At 40.8% G+C, this 18617-nt stretch overlaps 1 protein-coding gene across 1 annotated transcript; it reads left to right on the forward strand.

Moving 5' to 3' along the window:
• The first annotated feature begins 2524 nt into the window (after positions 1-2524).
• LOC117731082 (inter-alpha-trypsin inhibitor heavy chain H3-like) lies at positions 2525-11838 on the forward strand. Its single transcript, XM_034533229.1, has 27 exons — positions 2525-2556; positions 2859-2894; positions 3080-3100; positions 3401-3436; positions 3697-3732; positions 4013-4033; positions 4294-4329; positions 4510-4533; positions 4958-5115; positions 5262-5366; positions 5509-5671; positions 5841-5951; positions 6089-6217; positions 6434-6550; positions 6641-6809; positions 6917-7042; positions 7154-7335; positions 7772-7957; positions 8065-8204; positions 8398-8558; positions 8732-8758; positions 8873-8926; positions 9475-9588; positions 9733-9934; positions 10026-10198; positions 11198-11309; positions 11418-11838. The coding sequence occupies exons 9-27, from the start codon at positions 4958-4960 to the stop codon at positions 11554-11556; spliced, it is 2568 nt and encodes an 855-aa protein (XP_034389120.1). The 5' UTR covers positions 2525-2556; positions 2859-2894; positions 3080-3100; positions 3401-3436; positions 3697-3732; positions 4013-4033; positions 4294-4329; positions 4510-4533; the 3' UTR covers positions 11557-11838.
• The last annotated feature ends 6779 nt before the right edge of the window (positions 11839-18617 follow it).

Raw genomic sequence — 18617 nt, forward strand, 5'->3', positions numbered from 1 at the left:
TTTGCCCAAAACTAGTTTGGTCCTATTGAGTTTTACTGTCACATTATGCCTTCTAACTTCTCCTCTTTGTGCGTCTGTATACATATATATATATATATATATATATATATATATATATATATATATATATATACGACACAGAATGCAATGTTGCTGTTTTTTGGATAAGTTAATTCATGTTATGCCTATCTTGGCATCACATTGGTTCACCCTGCTGAATTTGTATTTCAGGACAGAAGAGGATCTCAGGAGGTAACTTCACACGCTCACCTTTTCTGATATTCATTTGGAAATCATATTGTTTTATAGCAAAATGATTTATTTGCCCCAGACTAGTTTGGTCCTATTGGGTTTTACTGTCACATTATGCCTTCTAACTTCTCCTCTTTGTGCGTATATATATATATATATATATATATATATATATATATATATATATATATATACGACACAGAATGCAATGTTGTTGTTTTTTGGATAAGTTAATTCATGTTATGCCTATCTTGACATCACATTGGTTCACCCTGCTGAATTTGTATTTCAGGACAGAAGAGGATCTCAGGAGGTAACTTCACACGCTCACCTTTTCTGATATTCATTTGGAAAGCACATTGTTTTATAGCAAAATGATTTATTAGCCCAAAACTAGTTTGGTCCTATTGGGTTTTACTGTCACATTATGCCTTCTAACTTCTCCTCTTTGTGCGTATATATATATATATATATATATATATATATATATATACGACACAGAATGCATTGTTGCTGTTTTTTGGATAAGTTGGTTCATGTTATGCCTATCTTGACATCACATTGGTTCAGCCTGCTGTATTTGTATTTCAGGACAGAAGAGGAGGTGGCAAACCCCAGCACGTACATGTGAGAAACAATTCACCTTTTCTGATATTCATTTGAAAATCACATTGTTTTATAGCAAAATGATTTATTTGCCCCTGACTAATTTGGTCCTATTGGGTTTTACTGTCACATTATGCCTTCTAACTTCTCCTCTTTGTGCGTATATATATATTTATATATATATATATATATATATATATATATATATATATATATATATATATATATATACGACACAGAATGCAATGTTGCTGTTTTTTGGATAAGTTAATTCATGTTATGCCTATCTTGGCATCACATTGGTTCACCCTGCTGAATTTGTATTTCAGGACGGAAGAGGATCTCAGGAGGTAACTTCACACGCTCACCTTTTCTGATATTCATTTGGAAAGCACATTGTTTTATAGCAAAATGATTTATTTGCCCAAAACTAGTTTGGTCCCATTGGGATTTATTGTCACATTATGCCTTCTAACTTCTCCTCTTTGTGCGTGTATATATATATATACAACACAGAATGCATTGTTGCTGTTTTTTGGATAAGTTGGTTCATGTTTTGCCTATCTTGGCATCACATTGGTTCAGCCTGCTGTATTTGTATTTTAGGACAGAAGAGGAGGTGGCAAACCCCAGCACGTACATGTGAGAAACAATTCACCTTTTCTGATATTCATTTGGAAAGCACATTGTTTTATAGCAAAATGATTTATTTGCCCCCGACTAGTTTGGTCCTATTGGGTTTTACTGTCACATTATGCCTTCTAACTTCTCCTCTTTGTGCGTATATACATATATATATATATATATATATATATATATATATGACACAGAATGCAATGTTGTTGTTTTTTGGATAAGTTAATTCATGTTATGCCTATCTTGGCATCACATTGGTAAAACCTGCTGAATTTGTATTTCAGGACGGAGGAGAATCTCAGGAGGTAACTTCACACGCTCACCTTTTCTGATATTCATTTGGAAAGCACATAGTTTTATAGCAAAATGATTTATTTGCCCAAAACTAGTTTGGTCCCATTGGGTTTTACTGTCACATTATGCCTTCTAACTTCTCCTCTTTGTGCGTATATATATATATGTATATATATATATATATATATATATATATATATATATATATATTATATATATATATATATATAATATATATATACATATATATATATATATATATATATATATATATATAATATATATACATATATATATATATATATATAATATAAATATATATATATATATATATATATATATATATATATATATATATATATATATATATATATATATATATACGACACAGAATGCAATGTTGCTGTTTTTTGGATAAGTTAATTCATGTTCTGCCTATCTTGGCATCACATTGGTTCACCCTGCTGAATTTGTATTTCAGGACGGAAGAGGATCTCAGGAGGTAACTTCACACGCTCACCTTTTCTGATATTCATTTGGAAAGCACATTGTTTTATAGCAAAATGATTTATTTGCCCCAAATTAGTTTGGTCCTATTGAGTTTTACTGTCACATTATGACTTCTAACTTCTCCTCTTTGTGAATGCATTGTTGCTGTTTTTTGGATAAGTTGGTTCATGTTATGCCTATCTTGGCATCACATTGATTCAGCCTGCTGTATTTGTATTTCAGGACAGAAGAGGAGGTGGCAAACCCCAGCACGTACATGTGAGAAACAATTCACCTTTTCTGATATTCATTTGGAAAGCACATTGTTTTATAGCAAAAATGATTTATTTGCCCCCGACTAGTTTGGTCCTATTGGGTTTTACTGTCACATTATGCCTTCTAACTTCTCCTCTTTGTGCGTATGTATATATATATATGGTCCATATGTATATATATATATATACATATATATATATATATATACGCCACAGAATGCATTGTTGCTGTTTTTTGGATAAGTTTGTTCATGTTATGCCTATCTTGGCATCACATTGGTTCAGCCTGCTGTATTTGTATTTCAGGACAGAAGAGGAGGTGGCAAACCCAAGCACGTACATGTGAGAAACAATTCACCTTTTCTGATATTCATTTGGAAAGCACATTGTTTTATAGCAAAATGATTTATATATATATATATATATATACGACACAGAATGCAATGTTGTTGTTTTTTGGATAAGTTAATTCATGTTATGCCTATCTTGGCATCACATTGGTTCACCCTGCTGCATTTTTATTTCAGGACAGAAGAGGATCTCAGGAGGTAACTTCACACGCTCACCTTTTCTGATATTCATTTGGAAAGCACATTGTTTTATAGCAAAATGATTTATTCGCCCCAAACTAGTTTGGTCCTATTGGGTTTTATTGTCACATTTTGCCTTCTAACTTCTCCTCTTTGTGTGTGTATATATATATATATATATATATATATATATATATATATATATATATATATATATATACGACACAGAATGCATTGTTGCTGTTTTTTGGATAAGTTTGTTCATGTTATGCCTATCTTAGCATCACATTGGTTCAGCCTGCTGTATTTGTATTTCAGGACAGAAGAGGAGGTGGCAAACCCAAGCACGTACATGTGAGAAACAATTCACCTTTTCTGATATTCATTTGAAAATCACATTGTTTTATAGCAAAATGATTTATTTGCCCAAAACTAGTTTGGTCCTATTGGGTTTTACTGTCACATTATGCCTTCTAACTTCTCCTCTTTGTGCGTATGTATATATATATATATATACGACACAAAATGCATTGTTGCTGTTTTTTGGATAAGTTAATTCATGTTATGCCTATCTTGGCATCACATTGGTTCAGCCTGCTGTATTTGTATTTCAGGACAGAAGAGGAGGTGGCAAACCCCAGCACGTACATGTGAGAAACAATTCACCTTTTCTGATATTCATTTGGAAAGCACATTGTTTTATAGCAAAATGATTTATTTGCCCAAAACTAGTTTGGTCCTATTGAGTTTTACTGTCACATTATGCCTTCTAACTTCTCATCTTTGTGAATATATATATATATATATATATATATATATATATATATATATACGACACAGAATGCATTGTTGCTGTTTTTTGGATAAGTTAATTCATGTTCTGCCTATCTTGGCATCACATTGGTTCACCCTGCTGAATTTGTATTTCAGGACGGAGGAGAATCTCAGGAGGTAACTTCACACGCTCACCTTTTCTGATATTCATTTGGAAAGCACATTGTTTTATAGCAAAATGATTTATTTGCCCCCGACTAGTTTGGTCCTATTGGGTTTTACTGTCACATTATGCCTTCTAACTTCTCCTCTTTGTGCGTATGTATATATATATATATACGACACAGAATGCATTGTTGCTGTTTTTTGGATAAGTTAATTCATGTTATGCCTATCTTGGCATCACATTGGTTCAGCCTGCTGTATTTGTATTTCAGGACAGAAGAGGATCTGACAAACCCCTGCACGTACATGTGAGAAACAATTCACAGCTGGACAGTCCTTTAACTACAAATGCTGTTTTCAAAAAATGAACGAGGCCATGTTGATCCTTCATATTATTAGCTAAATGAAATGTAATGTAATTATGTAGCATGATGCAACAGTAGCCTATACAATGATTTTCCAACTGATTTTCCCCTTCTTTGTTACAGAAAAGAAGTACAAATGAGACCGAGGTAAGACAATAATCTGTCAGTATCTATTGTTTGTATCTATTTACGATAACGTTCAGAAATATTCAGTTCAATGCAACTTTATTCATCCTGATATCAGGGTAGTGTTTGATAGATTGATAAACGGGTCGCCTAGTGTGTCAATAAAACGATTGAGAATAACAAAATTCACCGAAAAGGAGTTTAGTCTCAAATTGGAGGATACAGCACCCAGGTTGAGTCACCGAATCGCTCTCTCACAACACTCTGTTATGTCACTGTGGAATCAGTGACATAATGTCTTGAAGAAAAAAAGGGCAGCATGCTGTGGACTGAACCCAGGTCCGGTTGAAACGACATGACACATAGCAGATCTTACAGGGCCTTCACTGTACAAATAAAGAATGACAGTGAACGAGGCAGAATGTGACACTGTCCATCCTCTCAGATGGTGGAGGTGTACAGCGTGAAAGTGGACTGCACAGTGACGTCTCGATTCGCCCACACCGTCACGACCTCCAGGGCTCTGAACAAGGCAAAGTCCTCCCAGGAGATCTTCTTCGAAGTGCAGATGCCCAAGACGGCCTTCATCGTCAACTTCAGCATGTCAGTCTGCCTCCACTCTGATTTCGGCTCTGTCCACATTCCTGCTCGCATTATGACAATTTTTTTGTGTGACAGTCGTGCACTTATGATGAGTTTTCTTAATGATCCAGTGAATTAATGAGTTCCCCCATGTTTGTTCCTCACAGGGAAATTGATGGTGAGGTGTATGTTGGGGCGGTGAAGGAAAAAAAGAAAGCCAAGAAACAGTATGAGAAGGCTGTTTCTTCTGGACAGACTGCTGGACTGGTCAAGTGAGTCGGTCCAGATGAAAAATACATAACCGCAGTGTAACATATGCAGTCAAAAAAGCGTACTGTATCGAAACTTACCACTGAGTTAGGGCAGATAATTTTAACATTAGAGGCTGTCATTGGTGGATGTGTTTCATGACAGAGCCTCTGGAAGGAAGATGGAGAAGTTTTCAGTGTCTGTCAACATCGCAGCCGAAAGCAACGTGACTTTCATTCTGACCTACGAGGAGCTCCTTCAGAGGAAACTGGGCCAGTATGAGATCCTGACTCGAGTTAAACCCAAACTACCGGTGCAGGAGTTTCAGGTGAATCCATGTTCGTGTTCAAATCCGTCTTGGTCATTTCAGATATTCTGAATGAGTGGTTTACACTCTCTGCCTCTGCCTCTCTCTCTCTCTGTGTATGTGTGTGTGTGTGTGTGTGTGTGTGTGTGTGTGTGTGTGTGTGTGTGCGTGTGTGTGTGTGGGGAGACAGATTGTAACAAACATCTACGAGCCTCAGGGCCTTGCTTATGTGGATGCCCATGCAACCTTCCTTTCCAATGAGCTGCTCCCCCTGGTGCATAAAACTGTCACAGACACTAAGGTACGTGATACAACCTTAAAGAACTTGTCTCTGATTGGTTTTGCAGATCCTCACTTCTTTTCCTCCACATTCAATGAAACGATTGATCCAAGAAACACTAGTAAGCTAAACTAGTCGTATCGTTATCCCTTTGTCAGGCACGCATCTCTTTCTCGCCAACCATGGACGAGCAGAGGAAGTGTCCAAATTGTGAAGGAACGCTCATCGACGGAGATTTTGTCATCAAGTACGACGTGAAGCGAACAGAGAACCTCGGGAACGTTCAGGTCAGCTGTCAACACATACTCAGTATCTATTGAAGAATGCACATTTGAATCAGGCTTCACATGTAAAACTATGCAGATTCACTTTTTTTCTGGAGGCTAAGTTGTATTTGGTGTATGTGAAATGAATGAACAACATTTTAGAGGGGAACATTTAGCAGTTTTTTGCCTTTTCATTCTTTCATGTTCATGCTCTTCATTGATTCTCATCTCCTTCAGATTGCGAACGGATACTTTGTGCACTTCTTTTCTCCCCAAGACTTGCAAAGAGTCCCAAAGAATGTGGCTTTTGTGATTGACAGGAGCGGATCAATGTGGGGAATAAAAATGCAACAGGTGAGAGACCATTCCGACATTTAATGTGTCTCTGATTTATTGAGGCCCGCATGCACATATTTTAACCTCTGACCTTGTGACTCCTTGCAGACACATGAGGCATTGTTGGCCATCCTCAAAGACCTCAACGAAGAGGACCACTTTGCCCTCATCCAGTTTGATGATACTATCGACTCTTGGAGGGAATCACTCTCCAAAGCAACCAAGGAAAACGTGGCTGAAGGCATGGCTTACATCAGAACGATACAGCCATCAGGAGGTTATTGATACAACTTTTATGCTAAATGTCATCCTAACTCCTAAAATGGTAGAAATACACTCTCCTACGAAAAATATTTTATGATTTGCTGTGTGTTTTCCTTCAAGTCACCGATATCAATAGTGGAGTGTTGAGAGGCGTGCATATGCTGATCAAAGACAGGCAGGAGGAGAAGCTTCCAGAGAGAAGCGTCGATATGATTATTTTACTGACTGATGGGATGCCAAACATAGGTAAGCATGCAGAGTGTGTCCATACTACCTGTGTAGTTGTGTGAGTGCTCATTTGATTTATGCACTTTCTATTTCATTCAATTTCTGCATGTTGTATCTCTGCGTTTAAAGGAGTGACTTCCATCCCGGCAATCCAAGACAATGTTAAATCTGCTATGGGAGGAAACATGTCTCTGTTCTGTCTTGGAATTGGAAATGATGTGGATTACTCCTTTCTGGATGTGATGAGCCAGCAAAACAAGGGAGTGGCCCGCAGAATCTTTGAGGGTTCAGATGCATCCCTTCAACTTCAGGTGGAGCCTTTCGGTTATTAAGGGGCAGTGGGCTGCAGGGCACATGTAAATAATACCAGCTAATGTATATAGGAATAAGTCCTGAAACCAGAAAAGTAGTTTGGACTTTGCACTTCCTGTTCCTTTATCTCGAGGAAAATTGTTTACATTTTTTAATGGGCTTTTGGTTAAATGCCTCAAAAAAAGGTCTGTGGTGAACACAAGCTTAGGATATTTTATTTGGGCTAAAATGGGTCCGCTAGCCACTATCACACCGATTACTTTTTGTCAAGGGAACCAGTGCGATGCTAAATTCAGGGGTTGGCCTACAAAGTTACGTCATCCCTGCAGCTCTCTATAATGTCACATTCTTCTACAATTGTGTAAAACTATTTATATCGTTTTTGTTTGTTTTTACAAATACATGTAATTCACTGAGTGTATGCATTTGTTCCAGGGTTTCTATGACGAGGTGGCCAGTCCTATACTTTCAAAGGTGGATCTGCGTTATCCTGTCAACGTAGTGGACTCCCTGACCACCAACCACTACTCCGAGTTGTATAACGGCTCAGAGATCGTGGTGGCCGGTCGGATGATGGACAATAACCTGGACAACTTTATGGTGGAGGTGTTCGGCCAAGGGGTGAGGAGAAGAAAATGACAGTGCTGAGTTGAAGGACAAGGCTGAGTTGAAAGGAAGAAGTGTGTTTGTTACTCTGTTTATTTATAAAATATTTTTTCTCATTATAGTCTGAGATGGACTTCCTGGTGGAGGGCCAGGCCAGTGCTTTGGACTGGAATGTGATGTATCCAAATGAGGACTACATATTTGGGTATTTCACAGAGCGTCTATGGGCGTACCTCACCATCCAGCAACTACTCCAGAAGAGGTCTGTTATTTAGTCATTTCACTCAAGCTCATACCTGGATTCACCTGACATCTTTGTCTTCAGTTGGGCGCACATCATCTTTGTTAATGATACTTTTTGAGCATCATCTGAGGGCCCATGATTAATCTTGTATTATTCATTTCTAGATTCCGTGGTGTCAGTGTCGTATGTAACAACATGTTCCTTCTTGCAGCAAGACTGGAACCCCAGAAGAGAAAGCCAACGCCACAGCCAAGGCCTTGGAGATGTCTCTGCGTTACAGCTTTGTCACCCCTCTCACCTCCATGGTGGTCACCAAGCCTGACACTAAAGACGGACCGGACAGCCCTCTCATCGCTGATAAACTGACTGAGGGTGAGGGAGGAAAGAGTGACAACTGGGCAGGCGTTCCAGATCATGGCCAAGCTTTTTCTCTGAAAAGCAAAACCATAGTGTTATACATTCACAAGCAGTACTGACTATTTTATTCATGTTTTCAACATTTTTATATTTACTCAACTTGTCCATCTGTTGTTGTTTTTGGACAGCCCAAAGACAACAGTCAGAAAGAGTGGGTAAGGCAGTGTTTTTTCTTCTTCGTTTTAACCTTTAGCATCAAAATCTAATCCTGGGATTAAGTCAATTCACTGTATTGCTTTCAATTTTAATACAATTCTTCCTTTTTCTAGCACATCACTATGTACAGCCTTCGTATTTATCACATCATACACCCACATATTTAGGTAAGTACTCTTTAAGCAATGGTAGCTCCATAGGCTCTGGGGGATGGAAATGTCCTGTCAGTTTGTCATTTGGTCCGTCAGTCCACCACCACCAATATTAGATAAATTGCCAAGAGATTTAGTGCAGACTGTCATGGTCCTCAGAGGATGTGTCCTAATGACTTTGGTGATCCCTGACTTTTCATTTAGCGCCATCCTCAGGTCAACATATTTACCTGTGCAGTGAAATTTCTCATCTACTTGATGGATCCGATAACATAGCTTATGACCAAACACCTGCAAAACGAATGACACTCCCATCAAATTGAACAGTATTTTCTGTTTAGCGCATGCGGGAAGCATGATAGACGTTAGACCTGCTAAACATCCGCATATTAGCGTGTTGATGTTTGCTAACACGCTTGATTTTCTTTAGCTAGAATCTCCACTGTGATGACAAGTATAGCCTCACAGAACAGCTGGCATGCCTGTAGACTCTTAGTCATGTTGACATGTTACCACCAGCTGAACTGTGTTTGTTTCTGTCGTGCTCCTGGTGTCCCCCGCAGTGGATGGAGATCCTCATTTCATGATAGAGCTCCCGGACAGAGAAGATGCCCTGTGTTTCAACCTCAACGATAAACCGGGAACCATTTTCAACCTGGTCAGAGATCCAACTCAAGGTCAGCCTTCAGTCCTGATGATCATCAGGACTTTTCTTACCCCTTCACTTTTCACTGCAATTGTGGACACTTCTCATGTGTGTGCTAGTAAATCATACTGAGCAGTTAAACAGTGAGTGGCTGAATCCCACGTTGCTTCCTCAGGTATTTTCGTCAATGGGCAAATCCTCGGAGACAAGAAGATTGCTCCTGATGGTAAAATGAACACTTACTTCTGCCGTTTTGGCATCGAACACCGGATTCTGGGGTTGAAGCTGGAGGTGAGCACTCAGGACATCTCAGTGCTTCAGGACGGCAAATGGGTCACATTTCAGTGGTCCGAAACGGCTTCCGTCAAAGGACCCAAGTAAGCAAGTCAAAGAGAGCTCTACATGTGAAATCTAGACTCCAGTCGAGGATGAATAGTTGTTACCTCCTTCCTCTTATGTCTCCTTCAGCATGGATCTTCTCTTGACCAAGGATCGCAGCCTAACAGTAACTCTCAGGAATTCTGTCAAGTTCGTCATCCTGCTGCACAAAGTTTGGTCAGAGCACCCGTACCACCGGGACTACTTGGGTTTCTACACCCTGGACAGCCACCTCCTGTCCTCCTCTGTTCACGGCCTGCTAGGTACAACATGACACACATACATTGCATTACTTTTAAATTGATTAGCAGGTGATATGGATTGCATTTCTGAATTCCATGGGTGGATTGCCTCTATATCTGTCACTTTGTTTGGGGATTGGCCCGATGATGACTTACTGACATGCGAAGCGGAGAACTTCATTTCACTTGGTAAATAGTACATTTGGCAAGTCATAATCATGAACATTTGACAGTTGCACATTGCAGTTCCAGCCCGGGCAGAAGTCCACCTCATCCTGCATCCAAATATAAAATAACAGTGAAAGAATCTGCAATCTGAATGTGCAGCTCCCCTCTGCTTTACAGAGCTTTATAGTGAGTTTAGACACTCCCTGCTCAGAAGAGAAGCGGGTATTTCCATCAGCTGTTTGTAGAAACAGAAACAGAGCTCACAGGAGAGGAAATATATTACATTTTTCAGGTGGCACGAAGCAAGACTCTAAATGAATAATAATGTTGCTTTGTGTCTGCTGGATGTGCAGAGGGGGGACATTTTTGCTGACATGTTTGTTGACATGTTAATCATAACAATATGTACAGCTTGCTGCGCTCAACTAATGGCCCAACATTTATTTTTATTGTGGCTTCAAATGAAACTGGATAGTTTCCCCGTGTGAGCCTTTAAAATTGTACAAAACGTCTACTTTAGTTCAAAAATACTCACAGGAGGAATTTCCCGTTGGATTCGTCAGATTTGATGATTACTTATAATGATTCATAAATGAGCTTTGTGATGCTTTTTCTTATTTATCAGAAAGAAACGGTTTCAACCGAAGCCAGAATCAAACAATTGTCTGCCTAAATCATCTTTCATATAGTATTAACAGAGGGATAATTAAATATTGTTGACGTTACAGTATAACAGATATAATAAAGCTCAAATGATTTTACTGCAGTTGACAATTACTGGTGGAGAATTACAAGGCCAGAATGATTTGATTTAATAATGATGTTTTCTTTAAATGGCGGGTCGTCCTCCAGGTCAGTTCTACCATGGGATTGAATACGAGGTGTCGGATATGCATCCAGGGGAAGTCCAAGAGAAACCGGACGCCACCATGTATGTGAAAGGACGGGAGCTCAATGTGACCAGGTACACTACACAAACAGATAAATAGTGTCACGTCTCAGCGTGGAGGAGTTTGCATGCAATGTGTGTCCTAAATGAATAAATGTGTGACGTTTCTGTCTTGGTCCACAGAGGCTGGCAGAGAGACTTCAGGAGTGATCTGAAGATGGGAAAAAATGTTCCCTGCTGGTTCGTTCACAGTAACGGAACCGGCCTCATCGACGGAGATGCAACCGACTACGTTGTTTCAGGCCTTTTTAAAACATTTTAAAAACAGGTTAAGGCTTTATGTCTACCAACGGAAACAATTCACCTAAATTCATTCAATAAATATAAAAATCTGCCTGTACTTACATGAATGCTTGGACATCTTTTACCTATAAGGGCAAACTGGCTTCATTCACAGTATTGCATGGTCAAATTCACAGTGTCTTTGCTGGAATTATAAAAAATGATCAGTAACACTGTTGTTCCTAAATAATGAGAAGAAATGAGAGTGAGCAGAATCACATGTACAAAAATAAATAATAAAAGTTCTTTGAGATGGACTCGGCCTGGACTTATTCATTTCACCTCATTGTTCCCAACATTGGTTAGTAGTACAGATTTGATAGCTCATGTTTGTCATTTTAGAGAATATCTAATACTTGCTTATTTAAAAAATCATGATATGATGACGCTGGCACATCGGGCGTTTTGAAATTGGTACAATGAAAGTGTTATTAAAGATATAAAGCGGGTGTTATGTCCAAGAAACTCTGTTAGGTTTAGTTAATCAGTTTTGTCTTGTGTCCATGTTGTCTCGTGATTTCCTGTTTTATTTTGAAAGTCAACTTTCCTCTCGTGTCAGACCACTTGTTCTTTCCCCTGTGTTTTCCCCCTCTGGTCTGATTGTCTGCCTCGCTCCTGATTGTTTCCACCTGTGCCCTTACCCTGTGTATATATTCAAGGGCGTAGGTTTGCATATGGTCCATAGGGACTAGTCACGACCAACGTTTTGGGAAAGACACACTTGTGGTCTCAGCATTGATATTATTGACCCTGTTGGGCTTTGTAGTTAGGAAAATGCCACCAAAAAAGAAGAGATATCAGAAGTTTGTTCACCACCCAGGGGGTCTTTGTTAGGTAGCTAGTAGCAGGCTAACTCCCCACACAGTGCAAACCTGCATCCTTTTGAGATGCATTCAGGTGCAGATGTTGTGCAGGTTGATGAAGCAGCAGCTGGACCATCAGGGCTCCAGGTGAAGTCTTACTCATGGCATTTTGTTAAGAATGACCATTTTACCATGCATTAGCAATGAAACTGAAGGACGTTTGGGGAATCTGACTTCATGTCAGCACTTTTGGATTGTGAATTATGTGATGTTGAATAAAAAGAAAAAGGCTGTTCCATACAACCTAAATATGCTAAATTGCTTTAAAAATAAATACATATACTACTCATAAGGTCTACATTTATTCATTAAGACATTATTTTGAAATGCATTCAGGAAACTCAGAAATCAGGTTGAGGAAGCAGTAGCTGGACCATCAGGGCTTCAGGTGAGGTCTTACATTGATTCTGTGTTGAGGTGTATTATCATGTCTGACAGTGTTTGTTCCGGCAGCAGTTCGATTTTTTTAATGGACACCTTTAGGTGTTTTTAGATTTAGACTTAGCATCTTTCTGATGGTCATGTTTTATGGGGTATCTTCTGGTTTTGTTTGTTTTGTAGTGTATTACTTGTCTGTTGTGCTCTGTCTATTGTTGTCTGTATGAATGTTTTGTGGCAAATAAGTTTTAATTAATCTAAACATTGTCTACCTGTATTAAGTGAATTATTATTATGTTAAAACATGCATGTGATAAACCACTGATGCATTATTCTTTTTGATTTAAGTATTGCCAGTTTATTACAGCAATTGATTTTCTCATTATTGCCAGTTTTTTGAATAACAGTAATTGATTTATCGTTTGCTTTTCTCATGATTGTCGGATATTGATTAAGACATATCGTTTGATTTCTCATTATTACTGGTTTTGATTAAAAGTAATTGTTTTATCGTTTGCTTTTCTCATAATTGGCGGTTTTGGTTCTCATGCCATTTGTTTTTCATTATTGACGATTCTTTGATTAAGAGTAATTGTTTTATCGTTTGCTTTTTTCATAATTATCGTTTTTTGTGATCATACTATTTGCTTGTTCATGCTTGGCGGTTTTGTTTAAAAGTAATTGTTAAACATTTGCTTAAAATAACGTTTTTTTTCCCATTGATTTGGTTGAAACGCAGGAGAAGCCTGTATAAGCGTAGAACAGAGTTCCGTTTATACCAATGGGCCCCTGTTAATTAATTTGCTTATTAAAAGTACACAGGAGAAGCCTGTATAAAGTGTTGGACAGAGTCCCACTTATACTGATTGGGCCCTTGGTGATTCATTAGCATAAAATAACAAGTTTTTCCCATTTTTGACAGCTGAAGGCTGTATCATTTGCTTTGTGCTTGGCTGTGTGGATTGTACGTAATTGATGTATCCATTTGCATAAAGTAACACATTTTTCCCATTTTTGTCTAATCTATACATTGTCCTATTGCAGTACAACTTTATTCCCTCTAACCTATACATTGTCCTATTGCAGTGTACAACTTTATTCCCTTCCTAACTTGAATATTTTTCCCAATCGCATCACACTTGCACGTTAGACACATAGCGTGAAAAATATTTTATTTTTTAATTTATTAAATTTTAATCTGACATTTTTTATTTTTCCTTCTACATTTACATTTCCTTATATAAAGCCAGTCAGTACCTGATTCTCGGAAAATGTCGAGCCAACTTCAATCAAGACTCCGGTCGCTTGGATTGAAGACATCCTCTATGCTGCTATGAACCTGATAGTTCAAGCCAAAAGACTGAATAAGAAGCTGAGGAAATATGTTCAGCAATGGCATGCTGAGGGTTTACTTGACGTAACAACCCTGGAGGGGCCCACAGAAGACCAGAAGTTACAGCTGATGAAAGTGCTCAAGCTGAGAGACAGTGCGGCAAAAGAGGAGCAGAAAAGGAAAATTGGTTCACGTCCCGATCAGCAGACGTCACCAGAACCAATGAAGCCATTTTGCAGGCAAGACTGCCACAACATGGCATAGCAGTGAATGAAGACAACACTGCCCGGAGGTACCAGGCCTCACTGGAAGAAGCAATACCCCCGAAAGACCGCAAAGAAGAAACAAACAGGAATAAAGAGTTGTCAACGGAGACAGCCCCTGTACTTCTGCCATCAACCCCAGTTCCCACCCCTTCCATCTATCCCATAATATGTTAATACCCTCCCCCGTATGCCCACAGCCTACTTAAAAGAGAAGCCCCACACACCATGGCCCCAGTAGAAAGACTATTAGGAGGCAGTGTAGAGTTTGACTCCGCAGAACAGTCGCAGACCTGATGAACAAGGTCGCACAGCTGCAGAGGGCATTAGCTGGCCAAGAAAAGGGCAGAGAAGGGGATGCTAGACAAAGTCAGCAAAGAGAGAAGGAAGACAGGGACCTAATGAGAAGATAATTATGGTGGAAGGAAGAGAGGGAAAGAAAGGCAGAGGAGGAAGGTGCACTGTAAGCAGAGCTGTCAGAACAGGGTAGAGACAACGTCAGTCCATCACATTACCAGTAAGAATGGCTCAAAGGAAGCCCGGGAGAGGCGCCAAGTCATGACCTCCCCAATTCAGAGCGTCCCAATAGATACAAATAGGAGATAGGTCCCACCCAGATACCACTCCCTCGCTCATTAACGCCATCCCTAACCGAACAACAGGCGATGGACGCATATGGACTGCGCCCTGGTTGCACCCCACCTCCAGCTCAGAGCCCCCACCTCCAGCTCTGAGCCTCCATTCTAATCGCGTGACCAACCGCGACACCTCAGCGAGAAGAGGAGCCAAATCAAGGCCCCAGCCCCCTCCACTCCCATCTCACAAGAAGAGGAGCCCTGCTTGACTTTCCGGTCAATTAACTGTGCCTTGCAACTGGCGCAGAGGAGGAGACAGCCTCCAAGACAGCAGAGGAGGAGAAGGCCTCCAGGGATCACGACAACACCTCCCGAGGAGAGCAAAGGAAGGCATAAGCTACAAGCCTCCACCACGACACAGTCAGATGTCAGTGGCAGCAACAAGCCCAGTGTACTGTGAAGTGGAAAATGCCAGATTCAGGCACCCATCATGACATTGAGCAATGGCACAACTCAATACAAGCCATATAATCACACACCACATCACTCAGCACCACGAGGATAATGAAGAAAAGGCAACCAAAGATAAGCTGTCAATGACACTCCTGAAGCTACAGATAGCAAAAGAGGACACAGAGGCTGCTAAGCACGGCCCACAAGTGCAAAAGCAAATGGCTGCTGTTAGCAACCTCGTCGTCCAGATCCAGGAAGCAATGGGCAAAGCCCTGGACCAATATAAAGAAGAGGAGAGAAGACAGAGACAAGTCCAGAGGATCCAGAAGAGACAGGTGGCGAGAACCTTGTCGCATCTGTGACAGACTTGGGCACAGGGCTGATGAATGTTACAGTCGCCCTGATGCAGCTAGAGGCAGAGGAAGCCCACAAAGAGGAGGATTTGGACGACACATTCCAAACCAGAACCAGATGCCTGCAAGAATAGTGCAGGATGAAGATTATGTGGATCTTCTATGAAGAGGCCCAGAGGGCCCGGCGCAGTGAATAATAGTTCCAATTGGGCGAGAACCTGTCAACACCTGTGCCAGGAGGAGAAAGATTTGATGGTGGATACTGGTGCCTCAGTGTCATGCATTGCCAAATTGCATCATGCAGTACCACCACTCTCCACTCAAACACTGTCAGTAGTGGGATACTCAGGAACACCACAAAAAACAATACTATACTGGTCTAAACTGCAACCAGAAATCCCAGAATCCCCTAGTCTAATCAAGGACTTTAAGCCATGGATTATGACACAACATCCATATGTCATGCCAGAAGATCCCTACCGTTGCACCTACAACTACGCCGCCGCCTAAGAAGAAAAGGAGGGTGAAACTGAAGTCATCAGAACAGGAGCCATAATTGTAGGAAGATAAGGAGTTGCAGCTGAATGTTTACTGTCTGCAGGCCAACGAGACTGGTATGCACTGCGACCTGACTCTGCCCCTCACATCACACTACTGATCAGAGCAGGTCATGAAGTAAGACATATTGGCCCCATGATGGAGAAAGTCTCAAAAGAAAGGTGGATTCCTACCAAATCCCCATATCTGTCCCACACCCCCGATGGTGACTATTGGAAAATACATCAACACTCGTATTCCAAGGGACAACTCCAACAACTTGACAGAAATCATGGAAGGGAACACTCAAATCATCCCTCCACTGATGAAATGTTGGAAGAAGTGCCACCACAAATATGGTCAAGAAGAGACTATGATATCGGCCACACCACTCAACATAACGTGTTAATGACTTTGAAACCAGATCAAGACACTGTCTGGCGTTATCAATATCCGCTGCAACAAGAACAAAGAGATGGCATTCGAGAGACAATTCAAGGATTGTATGAAGCAGGCATACTCATCGACGCAGAGTCCAACTGGAATACACAGATATTACCAGTCCCAAAATCTGGTAACAGAGGCTGGAGAATGGTTCATAACCTAAGAACCATCAACCAAGCCACAATTGCACAGAACATTCAAGTGCCAAACCCGTAATGCCAGAAGGCTACAGAGATAGCCCGGGTTTGTTTAATGCAGCCCTGAAGCAAGACCTCAAAGACTTCATATTACCGGAAGACACAGAACTTGTACAGTACGTGGATGATCTGCTGTTAGCTGCACCAACTGCAGCAATTTGTCTTAGAGTGACGGAAGACCTTCTAACGCTGTTATCCAAAGCAGGTTATGAGGTGAAGCGCTCAAAGACTCAGATTGCAAAAATGCAGTGTCATTCCTGGGACAACTGATCTCAGGAGACTTGTGCGCTCTGTCTGCGGGACAGAGGTCGGACATTTTGAGTGCAGCTAAACCAAAGACAGTACAAGAGATGCTGTCATTCCTGGGCCTAACAGGCTACAGTCGACACTACGTTCCTGACTTCACGTCTCTCACACAGCCACTCAGAGACATGCTAACTGAAGCAGGAAGCCGAAACATGAAAGCCCTGCTCACATGGACAAATAATGCAGAAGAGGCATTCGCAAAGACCAAACAAGAAGTTGGCCAAGCCTCAAAGCTGTCTACACCTGAATACAACAGGCCCTTCCACCTTGATGTTTCTGAATCAAGCGGGATGGTGTCCGCTGTTTTGTTACAGCTCGAAGTTAGACCACATCGAAAAGGTCAAAACAGGTTGCACAAGACACTTGGCAGTCCTGAAAAGAGCAATTGAGAAAACTGCTCATGTTGTGATGTGTCACGAGCTCAAGGTCAACACAGAACATGGAGTTCTTGCCTAGTTGACCTCAAGTGCATTCTCGATGACAGCAGTAAGATAAGATTTCAAAAGTCTTACAACAGTTACATCACAGTCTCATACGAGCCAAACGACATGGCCGATGGACTTAATGTGAAGATGGAAATATTGCCGTATACTCAGTCGTGCAGCAACAAGAGAAAAGACATTAAACCATTTCTGCGGAAATCATCACACAGCCAGCATCTGCACAGCTAGGAGAAGTAGTGGCATTGACAAAAGCACTCGAATAACCAGAAGGGAAATCGGTCAACAGCTACACCGATTCAGCCTATGCACATGGAGCCGTACATGACGACGGCCCCCAGTGGTTGAGAAGAGGATTCTTGACTACAGCAAACACACCAGTAAAGCACAAAAGTCAAGCAATTACTGAGAGCCATCCTGCTACCACGACACGTAGCAGTGATGAAGTGTAAAGGACACCAGACCACAAAGACAAAAGTTGCAAAAGGCAACGAAGCCACTGACCTCGCAGCAAAGAAGGCATGTGAAACAAATGACCGACATAGCCGCACTGGAACTCCCAAAACTCGGAATAGAAGACATCAAGCTCATGCAGAAAGAAGCAGAGCAGAGCAGAATCACTGGGCACACAATGGAGCCGTCCAAAAGAAAGGACTCTGGGGATCACATGATGGACGCATAGTGGCACCTGCAAGGATGTGTCAAGGACTCATCAGACAGGCACATGGTCCCTCTCACATGAATCCAAAAAGAACAGAGGAGGAAGTCTCCATCCTCTGTTGGCATCCCTATATGACTGAGATGGTGAAACTCTACCACCATGAATGTCCCACCTGCAACGACTTCAGTATGAAGAGACCATACAGATGTCCCCAAGGAGAGTTTCCAGTGCCAGATGC

This window comes from Cyclopterus lumpus, chromosome 5 (genome assembly GCF_009769545.1).
Source record: "Cyclopterus lumpus isolate fCycLum1 chromosome 5, fCycLum1.pri, whole genome shotgun sequence".
NCBI classification, from domain to species: domain Eukaryota; kingdom Metazoa; phylum Chordata; class Actinopteri; order Perciformes; family Cyclopteridae; genus Cyclopterus; species Cyclopterus lumpus.

Coding starts and splice junctions, on each gene's coding strand:
- LOC117731082 (XM_034533229.1), top strand. CDS start 4,958: ATGGTGGAGGTGTACAGCGTGAAAGTGGACTGCACAGTGACGTCTCGA. Junction 5,116..5,261: donor TTCATCGTCAACTTCAGCAT/GTCAGTCTGCCT, acceptor TGTTCCTCACAG/GGAAATTGATGGTGAGGTGT. Junction 6,810..6,916: donor AACGATACAGCCATCAGGAG/GTTATTGATACA, acceptor TTTTCCTTCAAG/TCACCGATATCAATAGTGGA.